General features: G+C 38.8%; 1 protein-coding gene across 1 annotated transcript; it reads right to left on the bottom strand.

Annotated features, from left to right (window-relative positions):
* On the bottom strand, positions 1,984-15,895 carry LOC109837930 (uncharacterized hydrolase YugF). The gene is made up of 6 exons (XM_020406315.1): positions 15,495-15,895; positions 13,302-13,413; positions 13,110-13,203; positions 3,456-3,633; positions 3,310-3,379; positions 1,984-2,578 (listed from the first exon to the last, which is right to left on the bottom strand). Exons 1-6 carry the CDS (start codon positions 15,827-15,829, stop codon positions 2,270-2,272), a joined length of 1,098 nt encoding a protein of 365 aa, XP_020261904.1. The 5' UTR covers positions 15,830-15,895; the 3' UTR covers positions 1,984-2,269.

The following is an 18,596-nucleotide window of genomic DNA, read 5'->3' as shown; positions in this document are numbered from 1 at the left end:
CTCAATCTCCCACCAACAAACATCCCTCTCTTCTCTCTCAATGTGAGCATAAACAGATATAACAAGAAATTTTCAATTGGAAACTTCATGGAGGAGAACAGTTGAAATTGAAAAGACCCTTATATAGGAGTCTAGACAATCACAGAGATAATCATTCTAACCTAGTAGCACACCATCTCTAGACTATATTGCATCTAGACTCAGCCATAATGTTAAGTTCTTTCAGAAGAACCCAACAATATTAATACCAGAGAAAAAGGATAGCATCCTTAACTATCCTTTGCTTGACTGGATTATTCAACCCCCTAACATCCTATGAACCAATCTTCATGAATGATGATAAAACAACTAACAACCAAACTAGTGAGGGGACTAGTGAGGGTCTGAATTATGAAGATAATTCAATCCTCTCCCTCTCTAAAACTTCAAGTCCGTTAATATCCACAGATGAAATTGGTTCTTGTACACCACAACTTACACGATATCTCATCTATAGAAAGAGAATCAATAGTCATAACTGGAGTAAAGGTTGAGGAAAATCGACCCTTTTTAGGAGGGTGTGCTCTTGAAGAGTTAGCGAGATGCTTGTGATATGACTTATGACTGATTGGCGTAGTATATCCTTCCTCTTGTTTCCGATTGGTCGTTCAAACCCTGGAGGCTGAGCAATGGATGAGATAGCTTCAAGAAATTCTTTCATTGAGGATGATGAGGAGAGAATAATTTTTCTAACTTGGAATTTTGAGGTAGGCTTGGTAGATGGGCCTCTCTTAGCACCCACATACATTACTTCTCATGTTGCCCTTGGAAAGTAATCAGATTTACCCTCCAAATTGACTTCCACCATATCCAAAAAAGAGGTATCTAGGATGGGTTACTTGGCCCCAAATTAGGTAGGTTCAGAAAATTCACAGTTTCCTTCACAGCCTCCTGACTTCCCGCTGAATTTGAAAAATCTCTCATTACTTGTTTTACCCTTGTCTACCTTGGTCTGAGTTTCCTTCATTGCTGCCAGAGGAGGTGACAGTGGAATGCCTGAGGCAATCAACTTGATTAGTTGTTGTTTGACTTCACCATTGTGTTATTCAAGATAGGCACCAATGGCACGAGGAGCACCCCATGAGACTTGGGAAGAAGGCTCTCCCTCCCTCCTCAAGAAATCTCAACCTTTCTCTATATTAATTTCCTCTTCTAGAAAAGAACCACCCACGGTTTCCATGTCTATTTTACTTTCCATTAACCAAGCAGTGACAAGGGATTTGCACCATAAGGCAATGGGCTTAGAAATACCTTTCCTACATTAGTCTTCGAGAAGAACTTTGCATTCCGATGCTTCCTCCAAATGTTGAACATCCCTTGAGCATGCATAAACCTCCCCAACATCTTTTGACACAGTCGCTAGGATCTCGTCGTCCCAGAGATGAAAAGGAAGCTTGGAGATGTTAGTCCAGATAAGAATAGGATTTTTGAAGACTTATAAACCATACATTCATTACACTTCATGAAGGTGCCACCAAAAGAACCCATGTCAATGTATCCAAGGTTGGTGTCCACCCTGAGCAGTTCTAGACTAGGGAATTCTACCAGAAAGCTTCCCTCTCCGACGACATAATTTGGAAGGACCAATCTGTGATGTCGAATCGGAATAACAACATGTTCCTAAGTTCATCGATGGCCGGCGATCATGAAGCAATTGAGAGAACATCATAAGAGGAGAGCTTGTTGATATTGACTTTGACGGAAGAGGGCAGAGGGACGATCCTTGTCGGGGGAGGAAGAGAGACATGGAAAGGGCATGACCTAGATGTGGGACACATACCCTTGCAGGAGAAACACTTGGAAGGACCCCTGGTTGCGCTCCTTGGCCAAACACTCTGGATCTCCACGATAAAAAAACAGCGCCTCGGCTTGAGATCTTCAAGGCGAAGGAACGCACTTTTTTTGTACTTAAATTACTAATATGTAGCTCACGCAACTTATATCGTGCACAGTATGAAACACTCCATCCATAATTACGAGTTACAAAGACCATGTTACATTGACACCTAAAGCATTAAGGAACGGTTGCTAGGAGTTTACAATCATGAACAATTACTACCCCGAAAAAAGACTGACATTATTAGCCTTTGAAGTACACTTGTATCCAAGTCACTTAATAGGGTTGCACGGAAGGGTGAAACGGGTGGTGGATATGAAAATTATAGTAACATATATCGGACTCTGGGTTTGATGGAAAGGAAAACATTGGTAATGGACCGTAATCAAAATCTTAAGCAGGAAGAGAAGCCAACCAAGGTAGAAGTTTTTCATGAACCAGATCTGGCCTGTCATCGTGAGGACAGTGGCCAACCCCTTCAAGTACATAAAGCTTCACGTTGGACAATTGAGAAGGGAGAGAAGAGAAGTATCTGCCCACGGGCCCATCAAGAGGAGTGAATGGATCTCGATCGCCCCACAAAACCAAAACAGGAACAGATATTCTCGGCACCAACGAAACCGGGCTCGGCCCTGGAGGGCCTGTCACTATAGAAATAAATGCATCCAGAGCACCTTCGTCATCCGCAGGCCTTTTTATGATCTGCCATTAGAAAGCAAAGTTCTTCTCAGGATCATTGAAATTGCTATTTCGGTTCCCCAATTCTTAAGTTATTATAAAATTGGTCCCTCAAATCATTAAATGGTCCCTTAATTCTCCTAAATTATTTCAAACGAACCCTTCTATTTGCTACTTCTACCCTTGATTGGAAGGACCAATATCAAAATAACTTAAGAGTTTGGGGGATCTAACAGCTATTTCAATGATTTGAGCTACTAATTAATTTCAAAATAACTTAAGAATCGGCGCAATTTCAATTATTTGAGGGACTAATTTCAAAATTTGAAAGATTTACGGCACTAATACCAAAAAACCCAAATCGAAATTGAAACAATATGAACTCATGATATTCCATCTTGATCTGATCCCAGGGGATCTCTTCAGAATAAGACCATGGCAATATTGCCACTCAAACGAGGGTTAATTGCGGATACACCCACTGTAACATTGCTGTTTTGAACTTACTACCTGTGTAGCTTTATTTTTGCATATAAACGCCTGAGTGAAATTTTTTCTTACTATTTTACCCTCAATAGGATTTTTTTTTTTTTTTTTTTTTTTTCAAATAGAAATCCTGGGCAAGAGTCAAATTTCACACAGGAGGTCTATTTGCAAAATAAAACTAAAGGGCAGTAAATTCAAAACGGTGATGCTACAAGGGGTCTAACTGCAACTAAGCCTACAGCCGATATAAACTTATGATTCCAACTTACCTCTACCAAATCATCGTCCACAGATATTTTGTTTGCATAAACAGATAGCAATATGTTCTTAAGGTTCTCCCTGTTGAGTATAGAGATATCAGAATTTGCAATTTATCACTCTGATATGAAAATTTGAAATCCACTACCATTTTTACCTTTGTTTAACTCGCTCAAAAATAACTGATGCTATCCTCTTTTGCTTCAGCCAGAAATCAATGAACCAAAGTAATGGCAAGAGAAGTTTGATCCTCCAATCATCGACGATCGCCTTGTTGTTCATGCCCCCTGCACAATTTAGTAGCACAATCCCCCGGACCAAACCTCTTGTAGATTCTGGAACAATAAGTAAAAGAAAATATTAATATAATTAAAGGAATTATTCCTCGAAAGTTAAATGAAGAATCCATGTTACCTTAAATCAGACATGAACATGGCCTATTCTTAATCTCGAGACGTATATGGCTTCTTCCCAGTTACACTAAGTTAAAAGGAATAATTAACCCTTTAAGAAAAATGCATACTAACTTTTCATGCTTCAAAAAAATTGTTTCTATTTATCCCACTAAAATATTCCACTAGCGAAAAATTATCTCACTTTAACAATTATCCCATTTTGCATGAAAACGTCCCAATTGACTATCACCCCCTTAAGATAAATGCATACTAACTTTTCATGTTGCAGATTTATGTGGCTCAAAACAGAATGTTTATTGAGCTCTATTAACCGGGTAAAAGCCAACATTTGTAGGGCGAGTAGGATTTTAGAATCATTTGACTAGTAAAGGATCCACTGAAACTTGGGCATCAACCTTTCTCGTTGGAGACAATCACAGAATCTATTATATATTATTACTATTAATTATGTATTATCTATTACTATTAATAAAGAAAAGCTTGAATTTTGGTTCAATTTTTTTGGTCATATCCTTTGTTAGTCACTAAATCCATTAATTCCAGCAGTGTCCTTTAAAAAATACCATGCTTTCAAAAATAATAAGAGGGTTATAATTGGAAAAGAAAAATAACTTAACCGAAGAGATCATTCCACACTTCTCTCTCTCTCTCTCTCTCTCTCTCTCTCTCTCTCTCTCTCTCTCGCCTGAAAAACTAACTCTGCATAACTAACCCTCCCCACAACCCACTATTCAAATTCAAATCCTACGGACCTTCACCATCCATCTCCATTATGTTACATTATTAATATTAATATTAATTACAGTTTTTTTTCCTTTAATTTGGGCGTCTATTACTATTAGTAACCGTTTCCATTAGACAATGTACCATTGCCATACACAACAAATCTTCCCAGAATTTCAAAATCTATACTTATTTCTTGATATTTATACTCTTTTTGTTGTTATTATTCGTTCTTTTTGTTGTTATTATCCATTCTTTCTTCATGCCAATGATTATTTTCTCTTCCTTGATTTTCCAGAGATCTCGTGCTCTTTCTTTACAGTCGAGTCCAGGACAGATCAGATCATGATTCCTTAGATGCATTACTGTTGCAAAGGTTTGACTTTTTATTTAATTTTATTAACTTATTTGCAGCATAGTTTTTCCGATAATCGAGCTGTTTAGTTTTCTTTTGTTCTTTATCTTAATTTTTTGCAGCATAATTCTTTTTTAGAAGGTTCGCCTTTGATATGTCCTTTTCTTTTTTAATCGAGTATATGATTACTAACTGGTACAACGCAATTGTTTAGAATGCTTTTCCTTTTTTTTTTGTTCATTTTCTATTCTATCGCTTGAACGACAATGTGGCATGGCGTGACACTATTCTTGCTGTCAGAACTCTGTCCCTTGATAATTTTCCTACATGCTCTTTCATGTTGCGTGACATGTACACATCGCATGCAGTGGAGTACTAGTACAAGCATAAGATGAACCCTAATGTGTGCACATTCGGATTAACATCCAGGGGTTTATTGGTTATAAACTTATTTGATACTACTGCAGGCCCAAATTCAGATAGCTAGTTCAAGATTGTTGATTGATTTATATCAAATCAAATGATAGTCATAGCAGAAGTTTATTAAGAGCTAATTGATTCACTTATGATATCCACGGACTCATGTTTTTGTCATGTTTTTATTATGAATCATCTGCAGTTTTCTAAAAAGTCCTAGCTTAACCATGTAACCCTAATTTAAGAACGCTTTATTTCTTTTACTAAGGATGGAAGACACAGCAATGATTTGAGTCATTGTTGGATAATGACTTTTTTCTTTGCATTCTTTCCTTTTTTACATCCATATTTTATTTACTTCTGCAATGTGTTCCCTATTCAGATAAGGACAGAATTAGTTCAATTAAGGGCAGAATTAGTTCTGTTGCTCTTGAAACTTTATTTCTGTCCATTGAAGCACTATACTATAGAGTGTTTACATGGTATTTGGCCTCATGTCCTCTTCCTCCTAATTACATCCTAAAATAATTGTGGTTACTATGAAGATCAAGATCAAGATCAGGATGGAGACTACGTATCTCAAGCTAAACATAGAGATCATTGGTATTCACTAACGACTATGTTAGTGCAAGATGCACCTTTGGTTTTTTAAAAAGATCTAAATTCCAAACAGCAATATTTGTAAGGAGTATTGCAGAACCATCTGAAGGAGACCCTCAATTTAATGGAGACCAAATATTCCCTACTTTCCATGTATTACTAATTTGTAATTGGTTGTTAACCTCTCATAAAGAACAGATTCATCAAGAAAGGAGATCTCATATGGTGAAGGTTTCAAAGACCAAATTTCAATATTACCCCTAAATCATTCAAGTTACTTGAAATTGCACCATTATTTTATGCAATTAGACCGCCAAATCATTTAAGCATTTGAAATTGCATCCATTAGTGCTGAAGTGAGGGTCTCTGTAAAATAAATTTTTTGGCTAATGTATCCTTCATGTTAAGTTTAAGAGTCATTTATGGTATCCCAAAATTCATCTCATAATTTAATGGCGTAAGTACCTTGAAACCTGGATCTATTTAGAAATTATATCTATATTTACGGAAGGATCCACATGTTAATACTGCAACAAAAATATTTTATGATATGATACAGTATTTTTTTACTGTAGCATGAACAATGCTTCAATTGCAGAGGGCATGTTTGGTTTAATGTTCATGCTATAGTAACTTACTGTAGCATGAACATTGATTCTTGAGTTCTCCTTTAAGTATAGAAGAGTAGATTTTCATTATATCGAAATGGGACAATCTTGAAACCTCTCTGGACAATATTGTTTCAACGCTTATAATCTGCTAACCTTAGGTTACATAACTAATACCATGTTGGGAATCAATTACTACGAATTTGTGTTAAAAAGTGCAGATGAAGTAGCAAAATCTAAAAGTTTAGAACACGAATATGCTGTCTATATGAGAAATAAACATCATGCACATATAGATGGTTTGCATGCATGTGTCATAGATGGATTTTTCTCTCGCCAAGTTTGCGGCATCAGCCAGACTCTAGAATATTCATGTATATACTTGAATGTTCTTGTAAACGAGATACTTGTAAAGAATTCTATAGAGAATTAATCTTGTCCACTGGATGTATAGCTTTCTCTAGAAAAAAAATAGATTGTTCATGTAAAGGGAACCTCCTTTATAAGGAGGCTAAGGGGGAGCTCATTGGTATCAAAGCAAGTTTGGGCTCATAAAATTTTAAGTTCCTCTTAAAGTTTTCTTGCTTTCTTGAGTGCTCGGTTTAGTAGGCTGGGCTGAGCCCTTCTAGTGAGCCAAAAGTGAGTGAAGTGCCGCACGAGAAGGTCATCTGTTGTGCCAAAATAAAATGCCTGTGACAGTTGGTATCAGAGCAAACTTGGTTTGTGGGAGATGGCTAGCTCGGATGGTCAGCAAGCAAAACGTGACTAGGGCTGGCACCAATCCGGAGAAGGCCCCAATCGAGAGAGGATGCATCCGTGATGCGCTAACAACGTTGGAGGCACGATCATGTAACATTGAACACACCGTGGTTGATTCAAGGGATCAGCTCGAGGCTATTGAGGAACGCATCAAAAATCTCGAGTCCACGGGGGATGAGCTTCGGGAAGAGATGCAGTTAGCCCAGAACTCCACTGTTAATTCTAGGAACAACGGACTGCTACCCTTGAGGCCCGGAACATGACCTTAGAGGCTCAGGTGGAGAGCCTCACCAAGGCACTAGAAGAGCTCAGGGGCGAGTTCAATCAGTGCAAGGTGGCTATGTCGAACCGAGGAATCGTCATGCTAATGTTCGGGACTAGAGGTGCCCAAACCCAAGCCATATGGTGGACCTTGAAATACACAGCTAAAAAATTACTTGTGGAACCTGGAGAGGTACTTTGATGCTGTCAGCTGCATGGACGATGAGTCCATGCTAAAAATGACACCTCTCTACCTCCAAGAACGTTACTACGTTGTGGTGGTGTAGATGGTATGATGACATCTGATATAGCTCATGCACCGTCAACACTTGGGACGAGTTCAAGATCGAGATGAAGCAGCTTTATCCGAAGAATGCCAACGACAAGGCTTGTTGGAGATCCCGGACATGAGCAAGAAAGACTCTCTTCTCGGTCAAGGATGGTCTAGCTAGGTCGACTAAGATGGAGCTATAGAGGCGAGGCGTGCAGACCTTTGCACAAGCGGTAGTTGTGACCGAGTACCTAATCGAGTTCAAGGAGGGAGACCCATCCTTAGGCAAGCCTAAGGATAAGGACAAAAAGGGTGGTAAATCGGCAAAAAGTGGGGGAGATAATAAGAAACAATCCAACAAAGGAACCCCCACGGAAGCCACCATTGTCTAAGGGCAAGTTCTTCGATAAGTCTAGCTCTTGTGGCAGTCGACCGCGGATTTGTGAGGCACCACACAAGGCCATGGACTGTCCAAAGAGAGCTAATATTGCTGTGATATTTGTGAAGCACCACACAAGGTCATGGACTATCCAAAGAGAGCTAAGATTGTTGCGATGGTCCAGCGAGAAGAGGAGAAGCAGCAAGAGGAGTCTTGGCTAAGCTCGTTGCGGATCCTCAATGTCATTCGTGCCGAGGTAGATGAGCGGATGAAGGGGCTAATATTCGTGGAGAATCATTGCGGATAAGATCCTTAAAGCCTTGCTCGATACTGGTGCTTCCAATCTTCTTGTCTCGGATGTTGCAGCAAAGAAGCTAGGACATGTGGTGTCAAAATTGGGTGGCATCACCAAGGTAGTGAACTTCTACACCCATCATTAGCATAGCTTGCAAGGTAGATGTGAGCATGGGTGAGTGGTGTGGCCAAGAGGACCTAAGAATTGTAATAATGGATGATTTTGAGGTGGTCATCGGCTTGGAGTTCTTAGACAATACCAAAACTATTGTAGTTCCCTACGCCAACATTATGTGCCTATTGCAGGGCAAGGCGTGCACGATCCCGATTGAGTGAGAGAGGAACATTTTGGACAAAGTCCTCTCTACCTTGTAGATTTCTAAGGACGTTCAGAGACATGAGCCGACCTTCATCTCTACACTTAAGATGGTGGAAGACTTGTCTATAGGGGAGGAAGTCCCATGAGAGATTCAGATCGTCTTGGATGATTTCCAAGACTTATGTCAGCCAAGTTAGCAAGTTACCACCCAGAAGGGAGGTGGATCACATCATCGAGCTTAAGCTAGGAGCTTGACCACCAGCTTCATTCCCTTGTCACATGGCACCACCAGAGTTGGAGGAGTTTCAGAAGCAGTTGAAGGAGTTGTTGGATGCGGGCTACATCCAACCATCAAACGCTCCTTATGGTGCACTGGTCTTGTTCTCGAAGAAGCACGATGGCTCGTTGTGGCTATGCATCGACTAGAGGGCATTGAACAAGATCACGGTGAAGAACAAATATCTTATACCGTTGGTGGCGGACTTGTTCGCTAGATTAGGCCAAGCAATGTACTTTACTAAGCTGGACCTTAGATCGAGCTACTACCACGTGTGGATCGTGGAAGGAGATGAACTAAAGAAGGCATGTGTAACTCAGTATGGATTGTATGAGTTCCTTGTTATGCCATTTGGACTAACCAATGCACTTGCTAATTTTTACACTATGATGAACAAGGTCCTAGAGTCCTTTCTAGACTGGTTTGTGGTGATCTACTTAGATCATATTGCCATCTACAGCCAGACCATGGAGGAACACAATGAGCATTTAGCCAAGGTATTCCAAGCCTTAAGGAGCAATGAAGTTTACGTCAAAAGGGAGAAATGTTCCTTCGCCCAGGAAGAGGTGGTATTCCTTGGGCACATCCTCGGAGAGGCAAGATCAAGATGGATACAGCCAAAATTTGAGCCATTGGCGAGTGGGAACCACCCAAAAAGGTAACGGAGTTGCGGTCATTTCTCGGCTTGGTGAACTACTACTACCAACGGTTCATCAAGAGCTATTCAGCTTTGGTGGCTCTGTTGACCGATTTGCTGAAGAAGAACTGGATGTGTGATTGGGCCCCTAAGTGCAAGAAAACTTTCGGTATCTTTAAGAAAGACATAACAGAAGAGCCGGTTCTCACACTTCCTGACTTCAGCAAACCATTCGAGGTGCACACTGACGCGAGCAATTTTGCTATCAGCGGGGTGTTGATGCAAGAAAGACACCCCTTTGCTAACGAGAGTAGGAAGCTTGATGACATCGAGCGGAGGTACACGGTCCAGGAGAAGGAGATGACAGCGGTGGTTCATTGCTTACGAACCTGGAAGCACTACTACTTATGTGGCCACTAGCTACTTCTAAACCTAAAAGAAGTTGTCCCTAAAATAAGCACGGTGGTAACACTTCTTGGCGGAATTTTGAAGTACAAGCCGGAAAGAACTAACTTAGTGGCAGATGCCTTGAGCTGAAAGTCGGAGCTTACCGAGTTAGCCAACCACAGAGCCTATTGTTGGACCGCATCAAGGAGGGCTTGGCTCATGATCCTATGGCTAAGTCCTTGGTAACATATGCTACGAAGGGGAAAATGCAGAGATTTTGGTTCGAGGATGGCTCGCTCTATAGCAAAGGGCAACACTTATATATGTCACAGTTCTAGAATCTAAGGTGAGAACTCTTGAAGGAGTGACATGGCCCTTAATGGATGGACATCTAGGTGTGCACCGCACTTTGGCACTCTTGGGTGAAATTTACTAGTAGCCTCGCATGAGGGAAGAAGTGGAGGCATATGTCAAAACTTGTCTTATGTGCTAACAAGACAAGATGGAGCAAAGAGCACTTGCATGATTACTTGAACCACTACGCATTCCGGAGAGACCATGAGAAAGCATATCCATGGACTTCATTATGGGTTTGCCTAAGTCAGATGAGTGTTGCATCATAATGGTGGTGGTCGACCAATACTCTAAGTACGAGATTTTCATTCCGGCTCAAGCAAAGTGCCTTACAGAAGCGGTTGCCTCTTTGTTCCTAGAGCATGTAGTAAAAATGTGGGGACTGCCACGGTCTATTGTGAGCGATCGTGATGCTCGGTTCATAGGCAAATTCTGATCCGAGTTGTTCAAGTTGATGGGATCAGACATGAACTTCTCCACTAGTTTCCACCCTCAGTCGGATGGGCAAGCGGAGAGGGGAAGAGCTTGTTAGAGGTCTACTTGAGGCATTATGTGAGTACCAACCCGTAGAATTGGGCTAAGCTGCTTGACATAGCCTAATTTTCCTACAACTTGCCACAGAGTGAGTCCAGGAAAAAGAGTCTGTTCGAGATTGTGCTTGGTACCCAACCCTTCATGCCGAACAACATTGCAATGGGCCACATGGGGAGTAGTCCAGCGGCCTTTAAGCTTGCTACGGCATGGCAAGAGGAAAATGAGCTAGCGCGTTCATGCTTGAACAAGGCTACATAGAGGATGAAGAAATGGGCCGACAAGAAACGAAGGCATATGTCTTACGAGGTTGGAGACTTGGTCCTTGTCAAGCTATCCATACTTGATCGGCACAAAGGGTTGAACAGGAGCTTGATAAGGAAGTATGAGGGCTCATTTCTGGTTGTGAAGAAGGTGGGGAATGTTGCCTATAACATTGAAGTTCCTCCACTCCACTATATCACGAGGATGCGGAAGACCGGACCTATGGGAGATCAAGTCGAGCACCTACCGGGGTTCGCATGGAGTTCAACAAGGAGGCTGATGAGATATTAGCAAACAGGATGGTTTGTGAAGAGAACAATCAGCAATGGCTTGAGTACTTTGTTTATTAGAAGGGTTTGCCTGAAAGTGAGTGCAGTTGGGAGCTGACCAAGACTTTGTGGCAATTTGAAGACCTGATAGAGTCCTTCAAGAAGGAGTAAGCGAAGCGATGAGGGAATTGCCGGAATGAGTGGCGGAGAATGTCATAGATTGATTTTTCTCTCGTCAAGTCAGCGTTCACATAAGCGCCGCATCAACCAGACTCTAGAATGTTCATATAAATTCTTGGATGTTCTCGTAAATGAGATACTTGTATAGAATTCGCTAGAGAATTAATCTTAGCCATTGGATGTATAAATTTCTCTAGAAAAGAAATCTAGGATATTCATGTAAAGAGAACCTCCCCTATATAAGGAGGCCAATGGGGAGCTCAATCATATCAAAGCAAGTTTGGGCTAAGAAAATTTTAAGTTTCTCTTAAAGTTCTTGCTTTCTTGCGTACTCGGTTTGGTAGCCTAAACTTAGCCCTTCTAGTGAATCAAGAGTGAGCTAAGTGCCGCACGGGAAGGCTGTCTATTGTGCCAAAACAAAGCGTCTATGACATGTGCATACAAGAAATTAAAAACAAAGCTAGTTAATAAACAACATAGATAGAAGTTATAAGGGAACATAGTTGGATCCATGTAACGTGAATCCCATTGAATATACGCTGGGGCATCCCTATTGTGATGAGTTGCATCGATCCCACTCCGGTGCAATGACAAGTAGGTAAGGGGATATGTCAATAACTAAGTTTAACGGAGCAGACAACCCAAAATAGAATTAAATAGAAGACGGGATTCACGTAGCTAACCCAAAATTTTGGGATAAGGGCTTTATTATTGTTGTTGTTGTTGACATGGTGTATCCAATAAACTTACAAGTTGCAAGTATCCAATATGTTTCATATGCATATATACTCCTCTGCGATGCATCTTTGTAACATAGCAAGGCATTAATAAACCACGATAAAATGTTGCAGAATTTATAAAGCCAACCTTTATGATTGCCTGCAAGCTAAGTTACATGGAAATGGGTACGGGTACCGATACAGGTGCGAATATGGGTACGGGACACGACAAATTTGTAAATGTAGGGTACGAGGACACAACTACACATATATGTCAAAATTAATAATTTACATGAGATCATTATTATATTTCAATTCATGTGCTATTTAAAATTAATTTCCTATCATATTTATAAGCTTCTTTTATCTTTTATCATGTTGATTATTATAAATTGGAAACTAATTGTTTTTTAATTAGACGCTCAAATCACCCTTTTAAATCATAGTTTTTAACTTGAATACAGTCTGAAACAACCGGACCCGTGTCTAATGAGTTTTAGAAAATAATATATATGTCCAAGATGTGTATGGCAAGTATTTTAAATTAAAACATATATCGTATAATTGAGTACATATCTGGGTAAATGTATGCATACATCCAAGAGCGTCCAAAAAGTTTGTGTACAGATAAGTGTTGGGTATGTGTCAGGTACGGGGTACGGCTTCATGAGTGAAGTACCCGGGTAACATAGGCTGCAAGCTTCTTAGATAATAAGAACTCAAGGTATTTATAAGGATCTTAAGCTGAAAGAACTGGAAGCTATTTAAACCACATCTGACAAATAACTAACCAGAAGCAGAAATGACACAAGCAAGGCTTCCAACTGAATTCCCAACCAAAACCGTTGGCTTCTTTATGACTTCATCCAAGAAATCCAGAATTAACTATTGCAATAAACCACACTCTCCAGTATGAGTATCTCAATGAATACTAATGACTACCACATAGAAATACTTAGCAAAGTAAGAAGCAGATAACACACCTGAGACCATACTTCCATTGTATAAGCAAAGCCTTCTGGCTTATCTGAATCACCAAAACCCAGCAGATCAATTGCATAAACAGTGTAGCCTTCTGACAGAACTCCAATATTTCTGAAGTAGAAAATTAAATAGCAAAACATTTTGACTAAAATAACAAATTAACGATAATGTTTTGCTTTTCAGAACCATGTCAGAAAAAGATTTCAGACGCCTAGTTAGGTAGAGTAAAATTGTGGTAAAAGGGAATTAGATCAGCATGTACTCACCTTGACGCAATCACATGACATAATTTTCAATAGAATACCATCAGAAAGTGAGGAGATCAGACTACGTGGATCTAAAATAAAACTATAGGAAGAACACAAAGCTGATACAGTGTTACATTCAATAGAATACCATCAGAAAGTTCCACTGCCATCAGCCGTTGCACCTTGCCCTCAGAGTTCGCCATTGGTCTGTGATCTTATTTGTAGAGGTTAATTCTCTTGAACTACAATTAATAATGTGAGTACTATAGAATTACTTACTTATTTATTTATTTATTTATTTTTGATTTTTCTAAAAGAAAGAATGGGGTCTCAAACTTGAAAACCCCAATCCTCCATATACCAAAAACGGATGTTTATATCAACTATAGGGTTTATTATTATTGTTCAGATACACTTGAATTGTTCTTTAAAGTTGTACGAACACCGTCAGTTTTGCTTTGACATCTAGATTGTGTTTATCAAGGAGTCAGAAAATGAAAGTTGAGATCACTGATCTGTTAAATAGGCAAATACTCCTCTTCCCTTGGTACCATTATCACTCAGTCTCTTTTTTGCTTCTAGTTATCAAATCATTCAAGTATAACTTGCATACCTATAAATATGTCATGATTAATCTAAAAAGCTCCCCAACAAAACGATACATACTGAATTTTTCAGGTGGATCCCAACCTGAAGGTGTGACATTATAGAAGCCGCATAGACAAAAAAACTACAGGGAATGAATTGATCAGTAATTATTCAACAGCCAATTCTAGAGTCTTATCAGGTTGGACACTAACTCTATAAAGGCGTTGGGGGTATAGGCTCAATTATATGCCTCGAGGTGGCCACCAATTTGAAAGAAACTTATATAATATCCAACCCTTTGCTTGAGTTACGAATCTGAGGAGAAAGATAGATCCAGTGTTTTGGGGGTTAAAAAGAGGTCTATCTCTTACATCTGAAGGGTATCCATCCTAATGAGAATACCCCTGCTAATGGAGTTAACAACCAATAAAGATATATCCTTGATCAAACTAAAAGGTAGTCCAATATTAGTATGTTATGGTGAACAATCTCAAATCTTACCCTAGCCATCCATCGAAGGACTTACACTGAATGTATCTAATGGCTTGGATAGACCAAAACCAAATGAGGATGTTCCTACTTATCATTGCCTAGAGAATAGATATCTTACTCAGAGAAGTCAGGAACATGGTATGTTATAGTGAACCGCGACCCGGGGTCAATCGTTCCAGATTCACGCGAAACACATCCCGATTCACCAGCTTCAGCAACCCAATTTAGAATTCAAACCACTTAAAATTTTGAAAAAAAAAAGCAACTCTTTTTTAAAGAATAAACAACAAAAATGCGAGAAATTAAGCAAATAAAGAATGCATATCTTAATTGCAACATGATTCTTATGGTTCTTTTACCGTTACTGATGTCAACTAGCATTTAAGAACTGAACCTACAATGTACAACGTTCCCTGGTGTTACATATAAGCCTACTCCCCTCATAACTGATTCCTAATGAGTGGTGTACCACATTCCCGTACCCGTCCGCTGAACCGGAACGAACCAGGTTCCATGCAACTATGATCTCACTACTATTTACTGTTTATTGCTAACTATTACCCTTCTTCTTCTTCTTCTTCATTTTATACTAGTTGTTACTCGATAACTATAACTTATCATTGGATATCTACCAGTGCAGTCTCTAGGTATGAACAATGTCAGTAGGAAAATGTTAAAATTTATAAATAAAATCCTTTCTCCAGGGTTTGTACGACTCAAAAACATTCCAAAATCTCTCAACCACACACATACTCTGCCAAAATATTAATTAACTAATTCACATTTTCACTAAGAATATCCTCACAAATTAGCCCAACAAACCCGAAACCCATTATCAAAATCTGATCTTTCCTTACATATTACCTTCGCCAGTGACCAACGGAGGCACCAAACCCATGAACGAGGAGAAGAGGAGGGCCAGCTCCCTTGACGAGGTAATTCACATTAAAGCCCCTCCATTTCCATAGCTTGCAGCTGCGCTTGATCTCCTGCAGCTCCCTGCTGCTTTCTTGGATGAGGGTTGAGATGCTATCGCTGCCGTTGGAAGAGGAGACCTTTAGATGTTGAATGCGATGGTGATGGGCAATTCTGTAATTTCTCAAAATGAAAGATGATGATGATGAAGGATGGGAAGAGGAGGGAGGAGATGAGAAAGGGAGGAAAGATGTGGAGGGAGTTGAGAGGAGAGTAACGGCCATATGATGTATCCCAACAATTTTTGATCTCTCTGATCTGCTTGCTTCCTTTTTGATGGCGGTCCTTACGCACTGAAAAATAAGTTTTTTTTTATTTATTTATAGATATTAGTCCCCTCAAATCTTCCGCTAGCTCTCTCAAATAATTTGGGTAATTGCAATTTGGTCCATGTAGTTAACTTGGCCGTTAGATGTGAGGGGAATATCCACTCAAATATAACCTTTTAGCAATGAAGTTATAATAAATCTCTCAATTATGTTTAATAACCTGTTTTCTAATTGGTTTAAATCTAAAAGTTGCATACTAAAAATCAAAACACACATGTTTCATTTCCTAGAATGATAAAAAAAATGCCCCTACCCTATTTTTCATCTTCCCCTAATAGTCGTCTAATGTCACGAATGATGATTGGAGGATATTTTAATAATCGACTATGTTGGGTTAAGAACTAATCTAACCATGATTTTACAAATTTAACTGAAAACTGGAAAATGGACCAAATTGAAATAACCCTCGTAATCTAAGTCACACATTATCAATTTCAGCGATTTAATCAAAGTTGAAGATTTAGGGGCCAACAATTAGAAAAACCTTTAAAAAGGGTATTTTAGATATTAGTCCCTTAAATATGAACTATTTTGTATTAGTCCCTTAAATCTGAGTATTTTGATATTAGTCCTTGAAATTGTGTTAAGTTATTGATATTAGTCTTCTATGAGGTTTTACTAGTGTGCAGCCCGTGCAAAGCACAGTCCCCTATTTTTTTAAACACTGCATTTTTAACTTTCCCCCATCTAAGTTTTAATACATTTAAATTAATTATTATATACTTAAGATTAGAAATCATATCTACTCCTCTATACTTAAAGAAGGATCCAAGTTTTAATATATTTAATTTAGAAATTATATATACTCCTCTATACTTAAAGAAGTATCCAAGTTTTAATACATTTGATTTGCTTTACTGTCTATGATACAGTATTACTGTAGCATGAATAGTAACTTCAAGTGTGGAAGAGCATATATGATTTACTGTTTATGCTACAGTAAATATTGTAGCATGGACAGTAACTTCGAGTGCAAACGATCAGATTTGATTTAGTACTGGTCCTACATTTTTTACTATAGCATGAACAATAATTATTTAAATTATGCTTTTAGTATAGATGAGTAGATGTTAAAAAAAACCTAAACCATGGTTGGGTTAATATTAACTATATATGGTAAGTTACCAAAATACCCTCGGTGTAATTCAAGCTAACTAAATGCCCCCTTCCCTCCCTCCCTCCCTCCCTCCTCTCTCTATCTCTAGTTCCCAAAATAAGAGAAATGAGTTTTTTTTTTGCCCTTGTTTGATATCACCTACAACATCACTCAATATCGCCTCCATATCAAGTCTAATCCCTTACTACAGACTAAAGAAGAAGAATCCTCACGCCCCTTAAGAAGAAAAACCCTCCCTAAATTTATTTCATTAATTTCGTTGGATTTTGTAGGGTTTTCAACCATCTTCTTTTTAGGCTTATTATTGTTGTCTTTAGGGTTGAAAAAGTCATGTTTTGGTGTGAATATTATGTAGCAATCAATTTAGACCTAAATTTGGGCCAAATTGCAGTAGATGTTTGTTCCTGAGATTTCCTTGCTCAATTAGTTTTATAATGAGTTTTATTGTCTTGTTATTGTATGATTTCCTCAAATTATTTGCTGTTCAATTAATGCCATTTGTGAAAATGTGTAAGCATGGCAGTTGATTTAGAGGTTAAATATTTGGGATTTGTAGTAAATTTGATTAAGGTTTAAAGATTTGGGTTTGTAGTAAATTTAGGGATAAGTTATGGTTTAATCTTGATTAGGGCTTAATCATGCGATGATGAATTTAAATTTGATTAGAGTTTAGTTATGCAAAGATGAGTTTTTATTTGGTGACGTGCATAATTGTCCCATAAATGCAACAATTATAGATAACGGAATTTTCCCATGTAGATTTAACAGCCACTAACTTGAGGGACTAATATCAACAACTTAAAGCAATTTAAGGGACTAATATCAAAAAACTCAGATACGAGGGACTAATACAAAATCGCTTAGATTTAAGTGACTAATATCTAAAAAAACCCTAAAAAAGGCAAACACGTTTCTTCTTCTTCTTAGCATGCTTTCCTTCTTTCAAAGGCAAAGACAAACTCACGGATTAGAAAAGGAAAGTTAAACCTAATAGTAAATTCAATGGTATGAGAGACCGATTGAAAATAACTAAAGTAATAGGGGGACTTAAATAGTCAATTTCAACATTTTATTTCACATGTTTCAGAATATTTAAAATATGTGAGGAAATTCTTTACATATCTTTAAAAAAAAATTCATTTAATTTTGGGAAAAATGTGTCCAGGCCCCAAAAACATAAACATCATGTGCTGCAGCCCCTCCTAGTTTCCCCCATGTGGTTCAGCCCCTTGAAGTGTGACATTTTGTGCTGCAGCCCCTTTTTACCAATTATTACATGCCAGCTAAGCTAAACTCCCCAAAGTAACATTATCCTCTCTCCTCAATCCTTCAAACTCAGTTCTCTCTCTCTCTCTCTCTCTCTCTCTCTCTCTCTCTCTCTCTGTTCAGCCCCTTGAAGTGTGACATTTTGTGCTGCAGCCCCTTTTTACCAATTATTACATGCCAGCTAAGCTAAACTCCCCAAAGTAACATTATCCTCTCTCCTCAATCCTTCAAACTCAGTTCTCTCTCTCTCTCTCTCTCTCTCTCTCTCTCTCTCTCTCT

This window comes from Asparagus officinalis, chromosome 4 (genome assembly GCF_001876935.1).
Source record: "Asparagus officinalis chromosome 4, Aspof.V1, whole genome shotgun sequence".
Classification (NCBI taxonomy): domain Eukaryota; kingdom Viridiplantae; phylum Streptophyta; class Magnoliopsida; order Asparagales; family Asparagaceae; genus Asparagus; species Asparagus officinalis.
The sequence above is the reverse complement of the archived record's forward strand: the minus strand, read 5'-3'. Positions and strand labels throughout refer to the sequence as shown.

Bases quoted from the DNA above. Each gene is read 5' to 3' on its own strand.
- LOC109837930 (XM_020406315.1), bottom strand. From the start codon at position 15,829: ATGGCCGTTACTCTCCTCTCAACTCCCTCCACATCTTTCCTCCCTTTC. The intron at 3,634-13,109 runs GTTAGTTATTTG...TTATTGTTCCAG, and splicing joins TTGTGTCATTTCTGCTTCTG to AATCTACAAGAGGTTTGGTC. The intron at 2,579-3,309 runs GTAAGTTGGAAT...TTCTAATGGCAG, and splicing joins TGGACGATGATTTGGTAGAG to ATCATAAAAAGGCCTGCGGA.